Consider the following 17,779-nt stretch of genomic DNA (forward strand, 5'->3'; position numbering starts at 1 on the left):
CGATTGTCACTTTAATGAAACATTGTTCCCTATATTAGGGGGAGAAATGAAATATAAATAAAATGATGTTTCATGGTGTGAACATCAATTAAGGAATATTGATCATCGCACAAAAGAATGATAAAAGAAAGTTCAAATATAATGCATATGCAAGAACTTGCAAATTAATTACTTTATGCATTTAAAGATATAAAAAATAAGTGACTAAATCATATATACCAGCAGTAAATGCTTCAGCTAGAATTGAAATTACAAAAGCTGGCAATAATGTCACTTATGAGTCTTTGCTACGGCAGAAACGTGGGAGACCAATTGGTTCCAAAGATAAAAATGCTCGAAAAAGAAAATCAGCTGATAATGAGGTAAAAGAAAGTGTTCAAGAAGAACCACAAATCAATACTCCTTCTGCAGAGGATATTGATAAATGTAAATACATAAATTGCAATAAATTATGCAATATTATGAAACTGAAATGAAATGAAAAATCTTGATGAGATATTTTCATATAATGTTACAATGACATCATGAATAAAGATGATGATCTGGAACCAAAATCTGTCATTGAATATCAAAATAGACGTGATTGAACTCAACGGAAAGGAGCAATACGAGCTGAATTAGAATCGCTCAATAAAAGAAAAGTTTTTGGATCAATCGTTATCACTTTTAAAGATGTGAAACAATGGGATACAAATGAATTTTTATCCGAAAAGAAATGTGCAAATGAAGTTACAAGGCAAAACTTGACTTGTAACTCAAGATTTCCCACAAAGACCAGAAATGAATTAGGAGGAAAACTTATCCTCCTATAATGAATACAATTACTTATTAGATACTTAATCAACCTGGTAGTTATTTAAATGCATCTTATGGATGTTGTTACTACTTATCTGTATGGATCACTTAATAGTGATATATATATATGAATATACTTGAAGGGTTAAGGTATCATAAGCATCTAATGCAAAACCCAAGGAAATATATTCTATTAAATCACAAAGATTTCTAAATGGGTTTATACAATCGGGACGTATGTGGTATAATCGATTAAATTACTACTTGATAAGAAAAGGGTATACATATAAACTTATTTGCACGTGTGTTTTATAAAAACAATGTTCGGATATGTGATCATAGCTGTTTATATCAATTATCTTAAATAAAGAAATCTATGAAGCCATTCAACTTCTAAAGAAAGATTTTAAAATAAAAAAAAATCAAGTATTACGTTGATTTACATATTGAGCATATAACTAATGACTTACTTATACATCAAACAACTTATACCGAAAAGATTTTAAAATATTTTAATATGGACAAGACAAAAACCATTAAGTACTCATATGGTTGTTAGATCTTAATATTGATACTAATCCATTTCATCCTCTAGAAGATCATGAAGATCTTCTTGGTTCAGAAGTTCCATATTTTAGTGCAATTGGGACTCTTATGTATCTTACAAATTATACAAGATCTGACATTTCTTTTGCAATTAATTTGTTGACAAGGTTCAGCTCAGCCCCTACCAAAAGACATTGGAATGGGATCAAACAAATAGTTTGATACCTTCGGGGAACTACTGATTTATAATTATTTTATTCTAACAACTCGAAACAAGATTTGTTTGGTTATACAGATGCAGATTATTTATCTGATCTACATAAAGCTAAATCTTAAACTGGATATGTATTCCTAAATGGAGGCACCGCAATATCATGACGTTCTCAAAACAAACACTTGTTGCAACATCATCAAATCATGCCGAAGTGATTGCATTACATGAAGCTACTCGGGAATGATTTTAGTTAAGATCAATGATACAAATCATTATTGATTCTTGTGGACTAGAACGCTATAAAAGCCCAACAACTATCTATGAAGATAATACAGCTTACATAGTACAAATGAAAGAAGAGTATCAAAAATGACAGAACAAAACATAAATGCTGACGAGGCGCTAAAGCTATAAACGGTCTTAACGGTCATAAGTTTGATGGAAAAGAATGGTATATTGGTAAGGCTCAGAAAAAGACTGAAAGGGAATAGGAATTGAAACAACAGTTTGAGCAAACCATGAAGGAGACTGTAGACAAATCACATGGGTCAAACTTTTACATAAAAGATTTAGATGATACAGTTTCAGATGAAAACCTCAGATTCTTCTCATATACTCAAGATCTCGTAAAAGACAACCAGATTAAAATGAGATACGTTCAATCAACAACTCTGCTGATCTTTATACCAAAGCACTGTCAATCGCTGTTTTCAAAACATACGTTCACAATATTGGCATGTGGCAAGTTCAAAAGATGTGACGACTCAGCGTTGTCTACTTGAGTGGGAGTCAACTCTATGCTGCACTCTTTTTCCATTAGCTAAAGTTTTATCCCACTGGGTTTTCTTTAGCAAGGTTTTTAACGAGGCAGTATTAATTGCTCTTTAAAAAAATTACCATCCAAGGGGGAGTGTTGTAAATTTAGTAGTTAAATATGGATGGTAATTAATCAAATATGGATAGTAAAATTTGTACTATATATATGTGCATAATGTAAGTTACAAAAACACACATATACATTAAATACATCACACCTCTTCAACCTCTTTCTCTCATATATCTTCTACATCACATCTCTCTTTTATTGGTTCTTTCAATTTGAATATATTGAACCAGGCCACTAAAGGTAGTTATAAGCCTACTGAAATATAACAGTTTTATCATAATTTTAAAAAGTGATCCGATATTTTGTGTTTAAAAAGTTGACTAATGAATGATATTTTGTTATGTTTAAGAAATTTTATTTTAAGCATGTTATAAGAGATTTGATATTTTCACACAAATATATCACACAATATCAGTCACAATCTGACTTGCATTTTAGCCACATAAATTATTTAGTTGTTATGATTGAAGAAAAGAAAAGAATAAGATATGATGCAGAAGATAACAACGTTCGTTAAAAATAATAAGAAATAATTATTTAGTTGTTATTATGAAAAGGAAAAACTAATTTATTAATAAAGTAGAAGATAAATAATTACTCCTTTTTAATTTATTTATTTTAATTAGTGTTTATAACATCATTTACATATCTTTTAATTTTTTCTTTTTTTTTTAATTTATTTTTATAAAGGATAATTACTTATTTATGACATCACAAGGATAGAGATTTAATATTAATTATAGATTAACTATAGATAGAAGATAGATAACTTTTAATGAAAATAGCTTTTAATGAAAAAAAAAATGTTTTAATTTAGATTTTAAAAAAAAACATAATATTAGGTTTATCGTTAATAATCAATTAAAAATCTGGATTTAGCAAAATAAGTCGCCCATAGCGAATCCTACATCATCAATGACATCGTCATCGTCATCGTCATAAATATAATAAATCGATAAATCGAAGCAAGAAGACACCTTTTGTGTCATTTTGACTCCATTCGATTCATCTCAAATTCTCAATCAATCAGGTAAGCAAATTTTACATCTTATTCTATTAAAAATCCATCTTAGGGTTTCATACTCATTTCTTGTATTCGCTATTTGTTCCTAAAACAAAATTGTTAACCTCGGAGTATAAAATTACAACTGATTTTGTATCGTGTAACTTTGCAGACGAAGATTATAAACTTCATAAAATGCAGGTCAGTATCTGTCATGATGCGCTTTGATTTTTAATTCTGTTTTAGGTATTTGTATTGATCGGTATGTATGTGTGTGCTTAAAGGGGCATCTAACTCCCAATCTATTGTCAATCAAAAAGCCCTAAGATCTATGATTTTACATTATATGATAAAATTAAACCTTGTTATAGATTGATTTTGCTTATGATATATGAATATGACTACATTTTTTTTTTTTTTTTTTTTTTTTTTAAACAACCAACTAGATCAGGCTTACCTGCTAGTATAACCGAGGGTGTGGACCAATATCGAGTACCAACACCAAACTCCCTTGACGGTGTGCACTATGTAACGTATGTGACAACACCTAATACGAAACTCCTTGAACCAGCTAGCCGCCTCAAATTCTTGAGCCAAAGAGCCCCCTAGTTCCTCTTCCTTCAATAGGTTTAAGGTCTCCACTTGGATCACAGGCCCGCGTTACCAAGCCCAGTGAATATGAGATTATATATCAAATGCTCGATCGTTTGGACGACGGCTTGTTTTATTTCTCGGCGAGGTTGATGGCTTCTCTTTGGTTAATTTTGTTTTTTTAACGGTGTTATCGACATCAAATGCTCTCATTTGTCACCCACACACGCGTTAGGAGGATACCCAATTCACGACGATGTTGGCAGTACCATCGAAGGTTGGGAAAAACCCCCAGAGACCTTCCCAAATCGCATTGATGTTGATAGTACCATCAAAGGTTGGAAACCCACACACGGGTTATTGTTTGGTTGCTACTTGCTCAGCCTTTTTGGATGTTTTGTCTTCTCCATTAGATCACTTCTAGGTAGCTTTAAAGAATTTAGGTTGCTACTTACTCGGCCTTTTTGGTGTGTCTTAGGTTGGTTTAGTTTTCTAGTTGCAATTCGAGTTGGAGTGGTGTTGCTTCTTGTTTGGTTCTTTCATCTCGTAATGAACGTTCCTTGTTATAATATAGCGTTCGTTTTTCGCCCAAAAAAAGTAAATGCATATATCAAATGCTTATGGCTTATTGATATTTTTGAACATAATGAACTTTATGTTTTGGGTAATTGCCATGTTTTTGCTTTTTTAGGGGACCAAAGCATTAAATTTGTTTAGGTGAGATGGTGCTTAGTTCAAACGCACTATAAAGCTATAAGCACTGTTTTTAAGCAACCCCAAACTTAAGTTTTTGGTTTTACTTAATGTATCCATAATACAACCCAAACTCTAAGTTTTCCTTTCAATTCCCATCATTTTCCGACTATGACTATAGCTGACTTCAAAAGTCAACAAATTGATCCGAATATATTCCTGCATCTGCATGTTTAACTCCCCGACTGATCTCTTCTTTTACTTAAACAATCTATTATTTATCTCCTGCCATGCAAAATACTCAGCAGAGCATTTTCCAATCCTATAAGTTGATTATATCGTTGCGACTTCAAAAACGGTACATTTTAGCCTAGTTTGTTATCTGATTCCCATTATTCAGTAATCACATTATCAGTCTAGTAGTGCACATATAAACACCAGTCATTATACATAAAAACTTCATTTTGGATACTTGTATAACATTTTATTGATGAGCTTGTTTGTCGAGTGTAGGCTTCAAGGGCAAGACTATTTAAGGAGTACAAGGAGGTGCAGAGGGAAAAAGTAGCTGATCCAGATATACAACTTGTTTGTGATGATTCAAACATATTTAAGTGGACCGCACTTATTAAGGTTTGGCTAACTGGATGGTTTTATGTATAGAACCGTATACAATTTATGCGTTTTGTTTGATGGATAACTTTATGCAGGGACCTTCGGAGACTCCATATCAAGGTGGGGTCTTTCAGCTTGCGTTTTCTGTGCCAGAGCAATATCCTTTGCAGCCGCCTCAAGTGAGGTTTTTAACTAAAATATTTCACCCAAATGTACATTTCAAGGTACAAATCTATTCTTTGTTTTTTTTTTTTTTTTGCCTCCCCTGGCCTTTCGAAAGTAGTTATGTCATAATGAATAATCAGAATCAGCTAGTAAATTGTATCATAATTCATAATAGAGTGTGTTTGGATGTGCCTGACCTTTATGAAAGTTGTCATAATAAGTGAATTTTTTAGCTGAGTCTTTGGCAATGAAAAATGGAGAAATTAATGTTTTAAATGATTAAAATTTATATTCTTGTGAGAAAAGAGGATATCTTTGTAGCGAGATTGGAAGTAATAATAGAATGATAACTTGGTGATTTTGTTATACCCTTTGATAGTTAGTTTTATTGCAGCTAGAATGAAACTCTGCGAGTCTGCTTTAAAACCTATTGTTTGATCACTATTATTTACAAACATAATATTTTTTCCAAAAAATGTAAACTGATTATCACATTTAAAAGTTAAAAATAAGTAATGCAACTTTAAAAGCTTTCTATCTGTACAATGAGTGGGATGAAACCTTGACAGTACGTGCTGTATTCTTTTATCAGCAAACATTTTTATCCCATTTTATGAAATCTTTTCTTTGGGAAATTATTTTAGTTATTCTGGTAGAATGGGGACTACCAGTGTCATTACTCTTGCATAACAAGATTTATAATTTTATACACATCTGAAACCGTACTATGACTAACTTATTACTCGGGTTGTATTCTTTAATCTGTGCAGACGGGAGAAATTTGTCTAGATATCTTGAAGAATGCTTGGAGTCCTGCTTGGACACTGCAGTCTGTTTGTAGGGCTATAATTGCATTAATGGCCCATCCTGAACCAGATAGCCCATTGAATTGTGATTCAGGTAACAAATTATGCATATATGAATATGAATATATGTATCATTCTTTTGTTTTTTTTATCAATACTGTCCAGTTTTCATCTATAATAATATACCACATTAGTCCATTTTTAGAGATATTCGGTATTCCCTTAGTTAAGATATTCAGTCTCCCACTTGTTAAACAGATGTGAAACTGAGTAACAATATTTTTTTCCAAGCATATAACAAGAATTTATGAGACACGTAGAATAATAATATAGAATAGGAAATATATCCTGTAATTGTATATGGAATTAGTTCTACTTAATCAAGTTTCTCGTCAGAATTCGTATGTAGCTGTGAAAGTTATGACTGAAGTTTCTATATGAGGTATTTATATGTTTGTCCGTATAGAAAAAGAGAAGTCTACAAGTGTTATCACTTAAATAGGCTAATGTTTGTATATGTTTCAAGATTCTATAGTTGAGTATTAGAATTGTGCATGGGTGTGTTAGCGGCTTTTTTATGTTTATGTTTATTTTGTATTTGTATAATTAGTACCGTGACTTGAAGAATTTGGACCAGAATCAAGTTAATCTATGCTTATATGCTAAAACCTAGGGACAATTACTTTTTTTAAGGCAAGGCAGCAAAGTGTAGTCCTTAGGAATTGAACTAAGGGGTATGTTTGGTGAAACTAGCTTGTAACTGGGTAGCTAGTAGCTGGTACGGGTTTAGATGTATTTAGGTGTTTGGCAGATTGGAGTTGTTAAAAAAAAGAGTAAACTGACAAAAAGCTAGGAGTTTTTTCCCAAACGCTAATTCTAGGAGCTTCTAGCTTTTGGCTTTTTCTCTCCATCTAAAAAGTTTTAAGTTGTTTTAACTATACGAAGTTTTTTATTGGATGAGAGTTTTTTCATAAAGCTAGAAGCTCCTTACCAAATATACCCTAAGGCTACCCCTTGGGTCCTAGGGACAGTTGCGTTAGTTTACCTTCACTAAAATAATTAGCTTCTGACAAATTTTTATCCAGTTAACGAAAACTGGTTACATTGATCCAAAATTATTTAATAAAAAGCTTACTCATAACTGATTATTATTACTGCATCTCATAATGAGTGATTTCAAGCATCCCTAAGAGATTGTATTCTCATTTTTCTTTACTTTTTTCTCATATACATTAAATTAATTTGGTGAAATTTGTTGCAGGCAATCTTCTTCGATCTGGTGACGTTCGAGGATTTCAGTCTATGGCTAAGATGTATACCAGGCTTGCAGCCATGCCCAAGGTAGGTTGAAACGTTTTCCACCTTATTCTTGCTTCTAGGATTTCATATCCGTATTGTACGTGATTTTGGCGATACTCCTACTTTATGGCTTTGAATACTCATTTCTTGTAAAATTCAATGGGAGATAACATTTGACTTGACGAATTAAAAGGATATGTAAACAAAGACTATAACTATTATTTAGTGTTTGGTGCTTTCAGATTTCAGACATGTATAGATAGTACACCATTCACAAACATGCTTATTCATTTACTTCATGTGACCCATAGCTCACGATTATGATCCATATACGGTTAATGAGCAGTCTATTTATAATGAGGTCAAATGAGTTAAAGAGAAAGCGTACCAAGTCACGATTGGGTGGATGTAAGTTTTAAGATAAACTACCTATATCATGTACTTATGTTTTCAGGTCACAAGAATACAACCAAGGGAATCATAAACCTATATTATGTATGTGTGTCAATGTAGCACCAAGGCTTACTGAGGGTACTATAATAACAAAAAGGTTCTGATACACACACAAGAGCTGATCAGCCATTAAACTATACGATGCATAAGAACTTCCTACGCTTTAAGAAACTTGTCAAACCAATCGCTCGCTTCTTTAACCATTGATGGTGTCATTTGATGCCCAATTCCTGCTTCTGCTATCACCTGTACAAAAGTACCCAATTTGCCCATTAATCAACCCGCTTATTTTGGTGTTATTTAAAAGCATGAAATGGTGACCAGTACCTGGAAATTAAGTGAACAATGAGCATCTTCAAAAGCCTTGCGTGTTCTGGATATTGTAACACTCAGACCTGCCATTGGGCAACGGGGATCTTCTGCACCTGTATGCATTAGAAAGCTTTGCAATGTAATCTAGTCAACTTGGAACAAAACACAAAACAAACAGTAAATATAATATAATATAAGTTGGATTAATAAGATGGTTGATTAGTTTTTACCGTTCAAAATCAACAAAGGGCGTGGTGCGATGAGTGGAACTGTATAATTTGAATCAAACTCGCCTGCTAAACCAGGGGCAATTCTGTCCCAAACCTGGTCACAGAAGTAGCAAAACATCAGCAATTTTTGGAAACATTTTAAAAGAAAAAAAAAAAAAAAAAAGACACCAGCATAACAAGTTTTAATTTATCAGATATCATCGTATCTGTCAAACTGCAAATAATTCCATTTGTAGATATTCAAATGTCATATTAGTTGCCACGTATGTTCACATTTTACATATTTGCCATTAGCCATTATTACTGAAACGTAACTTTAACAAATTATCACAATGAAACGTTTGAATTAAACTAGAATGTTAAGAGATGGGAAGAAACCTTTTCCACAACTTCTTTGTCGATGACATTCTTACCTAAGTCAATTCGTGCTTCTGAAACAAATGGAAGTCAAAACAACATAAATAATAGTGCAAAGTCCTTAACAAAGTTAAAACAACATACCATTAGGCTTTAAAACATTTTAGAAGATTGTAAGCATTTGAATAGATCTCAAGAGACTTTCAAACTATTTGATACCCATTTGAACCCATTTTTGTAAAACTCAACCCAAATTTACTCATTTCTGTTTCTATAGGTTAAGATTTCCACCTTCATACAACACGATTTAATCTACTTCATCAAATTGACTATTTTTTCATAATTCAATATCACTCAACTTTGATACATAGTAATTGGATTAATTTTCAAATATTTTACGTGGAAGTCTGCAGGGAAATTATTCAACCTTCAAATACGGGCTTGATACTGTCAACTCGTGCCTGCCATTGATCATTATCTATAGCCCATCGAAATCCCTACACAACCACATATTCCATTAACTTGTTTATTAACATCCTGATGTGTTTTTTTTTTTTTTTTTTTATTAACATCCTCATGTAAGCAACCGAAATTCTTTTTAACTGGGACACACCTGAACACCAATTATGGGGACAACCACCGAATAACGTCTGTCATAGAAGGCAGCAAACCATGCGTGCATTCCTGCGTGAACGAGCAATATATAAGCTATGAAATTCAAAATATAATGATATCCACGTTTCATGACTTTCATCGTTCTAACCTCCAAGTGATTCACCGGTTATTCCTATTCTGGATTGGTCTATATCATCTCTTTCACTAAGATAGTCTGCCAACTTTATAAGGTCCCAAACCTGTCAAACAACAAAGAAAACGCTTTTCACTTGAAAAATAAATCAAAATTTTAGCAGTGTGTTAGATAAAATAAGGCTTCAAATGTGATAAAAGTGCAGATGTATAACCGTGTCAAAAATGAATGGCATTGTATCACCTTTTTCCCATGATGAAACAAGAGCCTGCATTCGAAATATATTAAACCAGATTATGGTTAAACAAGTACATTATCTACTGTTGAAGCAACATAAAATATAACACAATAAAAATATCACTCATTATTTCTTTATCATTCAACAAAGGTGTTTGATGGTTACATCCTCATAAGTGGTGCGGTTTTTGGCACGTTCTCCATGGTAACGAGAATCAATAGCAACTGTAATATATCCACGTGAAGCATAAGCCTGAAATGCAAATCTTATCAAAAACATATCTTTGTCAACCTTTCAACAACTTATTAAAGACTAAAAAATCTCATACCTCAAGTAACGGGCGAACCCACTCTTTGCATTTATTAGTACTATGCAGAAAAACAACAGCTGGCCTTTTCGTGTTCACACTTTCTTTCATACTCAAAATGAGCACAGGCAAACGCCCTTGCTCTCCTTCCTAATACAAATCGAATAACAAGCTTCTTAATGTTTTTGTTGTATTGAGGTAACAAGTGGTTTTGGGAATTCAGTTACCTCGGTAGTTAAGTACAAGTTTTCTTCGATAAGATGTTCCTTGAAGTTGGCAATGTTTACCTTCGGACATGATTCCATTGCCTGGTAACATTCAAACAAGACAAGTTTCAACAAAGATTACATGAAAAGTAAAATTTAATTTTAAGTAATGTTCACCTCACTATGTTTTGGTGGTGGAGTTCCTTGATATAAAGGTTCCTTCACAGGTTTTGCAGGTTGTATATCAAGTGGAACTGCAAATAGCACGAACATTGAATTTGACAAAACAAATAATTGAAATCATTTCTCAATAGAACTGCAAATATCACATTTTTTTGAACGGAAATTTTGACATCGAATACTCTCATTCATTTGTCACCCACACGCACGTTCGGGCGGAAACCCGAACTGTTAAACAGGGGACATCAAACCACAATCCATACAGGCATGTGGTCGAGCGGCCGACAGTGGAGGAACTTGAACCCGATCACAGATGGAGCGGGTGGAAAACATATTAAATTTTTCATTGGCAGCAGGGGCAAACGCTAATAAAAATCTTATATTTTTGTAAAATAAAATTTATTAGAGTAAATTTTTCTTTTTCGAAATCCAGCTAGGGCGGGTGTCCCGCCCTGTCCCTACTACCCGTGGCGGACGGTAAAAACTCCCTGTAGATAGTCAATATATAGTTCAATTGGTTTAAAGAAATCAGGGGCACATCGAACCCATGATCTCTCCCTATCCCATGACTCAAGGACATGGGGTGAACCGTTGGGCTATGCCCGCAAGTTCAAACTGCAAATATCACATTAATAGGATTTTTTTTAAAACTAACTGCAAATGAAACAAGCTCAACCGGCTTCTACCCTAAAGAGTTCCATTTGACTTTCCAAAGTCAAGGGTTGACTTTTTCCTTTTGGCAAGTTAGATTAGTAACTGATTTACTCTATTATGTAGCACGAAATTGAAAATACCGCTCAGTAACAAATAGGTACCATTATTAGTTTCAATTTATATAATTTCAGTTCAAGTAGCTTAGTTGATAAATAGATTACCTTGAGCTGAACGGCGAGTACGAAGAAGTTGAAAGAAGTTAGACCGGAGCTCCGACGGTGGTGCTTCAACGGCGTCCATGAGATTATGACGGATGGTTAGAAAGTGGTGGTTGACATTTTGTGATGTGATTTTGTGTGTATATATCGTAGGAGTGTAAAAGATGATAAAAGTGGAGAAGATAATGAATGTGATGGTACGTCGTCGTAACAAAAACATGTCCCGAATTTTACGGAGAAAAATGAAATGAGAAAGAGGATAATCATATATTTTTGATTTGAAAAGAACCTTAGAAAGAAAATTAGGTATAATTTTTCTTCCACTTTCTTTCTTTTAAAAAAAAATATAGGAACATTTTTTAAAAAAAATTTCTTTCTTTTATTTTCTTTTCTTTTCAAACAAAAACTCTGGACCAGAGTGTTAATTTTAGGAGGCAACTTCACCACAAAGTGCTCTTAAGTTCGTGTTGATGGGCCGGGACAGGCCAGACGGCCCACATTGTAAACTTTCAACCCGATATACGTGGGAGGTACATTTTCGGGATAATTGTTAGAGAGCTCCCAACAGTTCATTCTTCCGAGCCGTCCACAAGTCCGCCCACCTGGGCATGGTTGGCAGTCAGTGGCGGATCCAGAAATTTTTTTCACCGGGGGCGATTTTTTTTAAAACGTAGGGATTTTTTTTTTGGCAAAATGTCGAGGTTTTGGGGCAAAATATAGAGTTTTTTGAGCAAAATTTGGATGTTTTTGAGCAAAATACGAAGGTTTTGGGGCAAAATATGAAGGGTTTGGGGCAATAAAAAATTCAACCGGGGGCAAAATCGAAAAACCAAAAAAATTTGCACTAAAATTTCGATATCCACCGGGGGCGGCCGCCCCCCTCCTTAACACTTTGGATCCACCTCTGTTGGCAGTGCGCTGCCCAGGCCTCCGTCTGTCCAACCGCTCTTTTCTATTTCTTTATCAGTCATGTTCGAGGACGGGAGTATATGTATATTCAACTTATATTTTTTGCTTGTATACTTGTACAATTAATTAATTAATTAATAGTGGGTCCCAATTTTTACGAGGAAATATGTCATTGTTGGTAGTGTTTAGTCATAAGTTAGTCCTGGTAAAGAAGTGCTGATGTGGCAGCTAGTCCTGGGGAGGAAGTATGTCACCGTTTGGAGCACTCTTACATCTCTCGAGAGAGTTTAGAACCTCCACACATATTTGCATTGCACAAGTATAACTAGCTCGAATTGAGTTCTTGATTTCTTGTGTTGGTGAGGATGAATATAACATGATACTTTAAGCCCTAACAAGTGCTGAAAATGTGAGGAATTGAATAATGTTTTTATCAATTTTTTTGATATGTTAAAATTAAATAAAGTAAAATTAATTATGTGACAATTAGGATTTGATACTTGTAAGATCTATTCAAATGCTTACAATTATAGACTTTAAAAATTGGCGTTAACCTCTGTTCGAACCTGGAACTTTATACTCGAAATTTTGGCCCCGAAACACTCTAAAATCATCAAAAATCATTATCTAACACCATAATGCAAATTGGCGTTAATCTTCAACTATAATCTTCAATCCTTGGCACAAAACCAACGAAACGGAACCCGATATTGTGAGATAATAATGTATAAACCGAGCAATATCAATATGTTTTTCCAAGATTTTTCAACTGATTATCACTTCTACAAGTTAAAATAAGTAATGCAAATTCAAAAGCTCCCTAACTGTACAATGAGTGGGATGTTACCTTGACAGTATGTGCTATATTCTACCTATCAGGTGCATGGCATGTGAATGTTATATCATTTCTTTTATACACATTTACAATTATACTATTGAGTAACTTATTACTTGATTTGTATTATTTGATCTGTGGAGACGGGAGAAATTTGTCTAGATATCTTGAAGAACGCTTGGAGTCCTGCTTGGACACTGCAGTCTGTTTGTAGGGCTATAATTGCATTAATGTCCCATCTAGAACCAGATAGCCCATTGAATTGTGATTCGGGTAAAAAAATTATATAAATGTATATCGTTTTTTTTAGCTAGGCTAATGGTTATATGTGTTTCAAGATTCTTTAGCTGAGTATTAGAATTGTGCATTGTTGTGTTAGCTACCTTTTATGTTTATTTTGTATTGTATATATAGTGAGTACTGTGACTAGAATAATGTGAACCAGAATCCAGTACGTTTATACTTATATGCTAAACCTAGGGACAGTTATGTTATTTTACCTTCCCTTAAATAATTATCACCCGAAAACTTTCTATCCAGTTAACCAAAGCTGATAACAATAATTTACTAAATAATAAATAACAATATATACTCAAAACTGATTTTTTTTTTTTTTTTTTACTGCATCTCATATAGAAAATATGTACTCAAAACTGATTATTTTTACTGATAACATTATTTTGGTGAAATTTTGTTGCAGGGAATCTTCTTCGATCTGGTGACGTTCGAGGATTTCAGTCTATGGCTAAGATGTATACCAGGCTTGCATCCATGCCCAAGAAAGGTTGAAATGTTTTCCACCTTATTCTTGCTTCTAAGATTTTATATCCCCATTGGACGTGTTTCTGGCGGTACTCCTACTTTATGAATATAAATACTTCTTATTAGATTTTGATAGGAGATAACATATGACTTGATGAATTAAAAGGAGATGTAAATAAAGAACAAGTGAGACTATACTTTTCCTTGGAGATAATTGTAATAATATGGATAAAAGAATTCAACAAACACCATTTGCATTATGCTCTAATGTTCTGTCAACAGTGAGGCCAAATGTGCCAATAAACACGGTAGAGGTCAAGGGTTCGATCCTGGCACTGTAAAAAGTCGTCGAGGGAGATTTTACCGAACCGTACGCAGAAATTACGCTCGATCCACATGCCCGTATGGATTGATGGATCGGGTCCCTGTTATGCAGTTCGGATTTCTGCCCGAAAACGCGTGTGTACGTGGAAAATAATCGGGTGGGTAGTTTTCGATCCCCGTCAGTGATTCCAAACCCAACTTTACAAAAAAAAAAAAAAAATGTAGTAACAAGGTTCTGATACACACACAGCAGTTGATCTGCCATTAAACTATATGATGCATTGAACTTTCTATGATTTGAGAAACTTGTCAAACAAATTGCTGGCTTCTTCAACCATTGATGGTGTCATTTAATGCCCAATTCTTGCTTCTGCTATCACCTGCATTTCATTTATAACCAAACACATGAAAGATATTTAAATACTTCACTATTTAGTTCAAAAGTAAATATTCAAGTGTTGGACTAGTTAAAGCAAACTACTAGCTCATGATGAGGTTAAGTAGATGAACCTTCTCTCAAAATCATTTGTTAACTAAGATTACCACATTTTATGTTCCCCTTCCGGCCTTCCTTATAATAACCATCACAAGATGGTCTATTGGTTGCCGTCTTGATATCTTCACAAGAGATCTGAGGTTTAATGAAATGTCCCGTTCATATTGATTATAAACGTTCCATATTAATTGATTTCGTTGCGAGGTTTTGACCTCTATATGAGACGTTTTTCAAAGACTGCATTCGTTTTTAAAACAAACCATAACCTTTATTTTATCGACAAGGTTAAAAAGACACCACCTAGATTATCCAGAAATGATAATCTAAAAATATCACACTTACACATTACCAATACATATTGGTTTACAATATTAATATATTACAACAAAATAAATCTCGAATGCAGTTTTAAACAATATTATACAAGCATGCTGACACCAAATCTTGTCCATATATTAGTATGCAACAGCGGAAGCTCTTAATAATTACCTGAGAATAAACATGCTTTAAACGTCAACAAAAATGTTGGTGAGTTATAGGTTTATCCTATATATTTATCAAATCATAATAATAGACCACAAGATTTCATATTTCAATATACATCCATACATAGAGATAAAAATCATTCATATGGTGAACACCTGGTAACCGACATTAACAAGATGCATATAAGAATATCCCCTATCATTCCGGAAAATCCTTCGGACATGATAAAAACGAATTCGAAGTACTAAAGCATCCGGTACTTTGGATGGAGTTCGTTAGACCCAATAGATCTATCTTTATGCTTACTTGATAATTAATAAATATAAATATATTAATAATAATAATATAATAATAATTATAATATAATTAAATCATACAAACGTGTGAATTCTTAGCTGTCGTTTACTATTCCATTCACGGACTGAAATTCGTACTCCGTTGTTACTCAGTGGCGGATAATGTGATGACCCGGGAATTTCCAACTAAATTTAAACTTAAAATTTATATAAGCTCGACATGATAAGCAAAGTCCATTAAACTGAGTCTCATAATGTTTGAACTATTTCCATGAATGCATTTGACTTTGACTATTCCCGGCGATTCATGAACAATCATTTGTAAATAAATATGTAAATACATATGTAGTTATAAAATATATATATATATATATATATATATATATATATATATATATATATATATATATATATATATATATATATATATATATATATATAAGTTTTATAATAATATTGTACTATTTCTAATAATAATATCAACCGTATTGTTATTAATAATCTATAGATACGAACATGATATATATAGATGGATTAGTATTATTATATTTAATATCATAGTTATTAGTATTAGTGTTATTAACAATCTTATGATTTCTACATTCAATATTAGTATTAATGTTATTATTAATATTAATAATTGTATTATCAATTCTGATACAAGATATAAAGATATATATATATATATATATATATAATTTATTATATATAAGTCATTATATTATTTGTATAAATATTATCATATTATTATTTGTCATTTATTATTATTAGTCTTTATTAATAAAATTATTATTAATAATATTATTATTAGTATTATTAATACTAATAAGTATTAGTATAATTATATTAGCTAGTTAACAAAAAAATAAGAATTTAATATATATATATACAGATATATAATCAAGATATATAAGCACAGTTGTATATAAATATACATCTATAAATACAAAAATATATATATAAGGAAACCTATATTGTTATTATTTATTATTATTAATAGAATTATTATTATTAATATATTTGTATTTATTATTTATTAATATTAATTATATATAAATCATATTAAATAATACAGATTAGTACGCTATCCCTATCAGATTTTTTTTATTTTTTTTCTGTCATTTTATTCTTGGCCGAAGCATATGGGTGTCGACACTACTCCAATGATTCAATTAACAACCACTACTCCAATGATTCAATTAACATCTTATTTATCATTTATATAGTTGGTATTGACTGCTAATCGAATACCATATCTGAGAACAAGAACACATTATTTTTTTTATTTTCTTCCTCTGCTCACGACCACTCTACAACCATAACACAAATTCGAATCAATCTTCCAAAAATAATAATGCAGTGTTGTTGGAAACCTTTCACTTAAACTATCTGCAAATTTCTAGCCTCCAATTCCTCTCCTTGATTTCAAATTCGTAAGTCAAAGTTTTAAATTCTAAAAGGCAACCCTTGGGTTCATCCTTAAATTCGAATCCTAGTTGATGATTCTGGATAAATTGATGATACTTGAAGTTTCTAACAACGATTTACTACCTATCTTATTTTGTAACCATAGCCTAGAAAGGTCCAAAACTCAAAATCAATTTATTTTTTTCTCTTGAAACCGTCGGACAGCAGCAGCTGTTATGCTGCTATTTTTTTTATTTTATCTGTTTGTTCAATTGAGATACCAGTTACAAACATTTAGGTTCGTTATAAAAATCTTATCACAAATTCGTACAGCAAATGAATTCCATCCCTGATCGAATTGTTACATGAAGAAGAAACAGTTTATGTCTTAATAAATAAATACGGGTGTTAAACATAACAGAAAAGCAGGCCGGTGCAGATGGTTATTGTGACAACCCGAAAATTTCCAACCAAATTTAAACTTTAATCTTTATATGTTTCCGACACGATAAGCAATATTTGTTAAGTTAAATTTCAAGAATTTTAAACTATGTTCATACATTCATTCAACCTCGACCAAGTTCCAACGATTCACGAACCATTAAACGAATATGATTATATATGTATATGTGTATATATATTATAACTTAAAACGTAAACAAAATATTAGATTAAATACTTTATATGATTGTATCTGTTTCAAAATGTTTATCAATGGAATTAGAAGATAAGATCAAATGATTGAATT

At 32.3% G+C, this 17,779-nt stretch overlaps 2 protein-coding genes across 2 annotated transcripts; one reads left to right on the forward strand and one right to left on the reverse strand.

Moving 5' to 3' along the window:
* The first annotated feature begins 3,366 nt into the window (after positions 1-3,366).
* Positions 3,367-7,861, forward strand: LOC139881863 (protein PEROXIN-4-like). Its single transcript, XM_071866268.1, has 6 exons — positions 3,367-3,471; positions 3,617-3,645; positions 5,242-5,361; positions 5,439-5,567; positions 6,279-6,408; positions 7,576-7,861. Exons 2-6 carry the CDS (start codon positions 3,640-3,642, stop codon positions 7,662-7,664), a joined length of 474 nt encoding a protein of 157 aa, XP_071722369.1. The 5' UTR covers positions 3,367-3,471; positions 3,617-3,639; the 3' UTR covers positions 7,665-7,861.
* Positions 7,862-7,967: 106 nt separating this feature from the next.
* On the reverse strand, positions 7,968-11,764 carry LOC139881852 (uncharacterized). Its single transcript, XM_071866259.1, has 13 exons — positions 11,520-11,764; positions 10,642-10,718; positions 10,486-10,566; positions 10,280-10,408; positions 10,117-10,203; positions 9,928-9,981; positions 9,729-9,819; positions 9,579-9,649; positions 9,393-9,462; positions 8,987-9,039; positions 8,609-8,702; positions 8,394-8,491; positions 7,968-8,312 (listed from the first exon to the last, which is right to left on the reverse strand). Exons 1-13 carry the CDS (start codon positions 11,734-11,736, stop codon positions 8,223-8,225), a joined length of 1,212 nt encoding a protein of 403 aa, XP_071722360.1. The 5' UTR covers positions 11,737-11,764; the 3' UTR covers positions 7,968-8,222.
* Positions 11,765-17,779: the final 6,015 nt, after the last annotated feature.

The sequence above is a fragment of the Rutidosis leptorrhynchoides genome, chromosome 1 (genome assembly GCF_046630445.1).
Source record: "Rutidosis leptorrhynchoides isolate AG116_Rl617_1_P2 chromosome 1, CSIRO_AGI_Rlap_v1, whole genome shotgun sequence".
NCBI classification, from domain to species: Eukaryota; Viridiplantae; Streptophyta; class Magnoliopsida; order Asterales; family Asteraceae; genus Rutidosis; species Rutidosis leptorrhynchoides.

Bases quoted from the DNA above. Each gene is read 5' to 3' on its own strand.
- LOC139881852 (XM_071866259.1), bottom strand. From the start codon at position 11,736: ATGTTTTTGTTACGACGACGTACCATCACATTCATTATCTTCTCCACT. The intron at 9,040-9,392 runs GTTGAATAATTT...CATTTGTTTCAG, and splicing joins TATCAAGCCCGTATTTGAAG to AAGCACGAATTGACTTAGGT. The intron at 8,703-8,986 runs GTTTCTTCCCAT...TTCTGTGACCAG, and splicing joins ACAAAGAAGTTGTGGAAAAG to GTTTGGGACAGAATTGCCCC.
- LOC139881863 (XM_071866268.1), top strand. The intron at 5,568-6,278 runs GTACAAATCTAT...TAATCTGTGCAG, and splicing joins ACCCAAATGTACATTTCAAG to ACGGGAGAAATTTGTCTAGA. The intron at 6,409-7,575 runs GTAACAAATTAT...AATTTGTTGCAG, and splicing joins CCCATTGAATTGTGATTCAG to GCAATCTTCTTCGATCTGGT.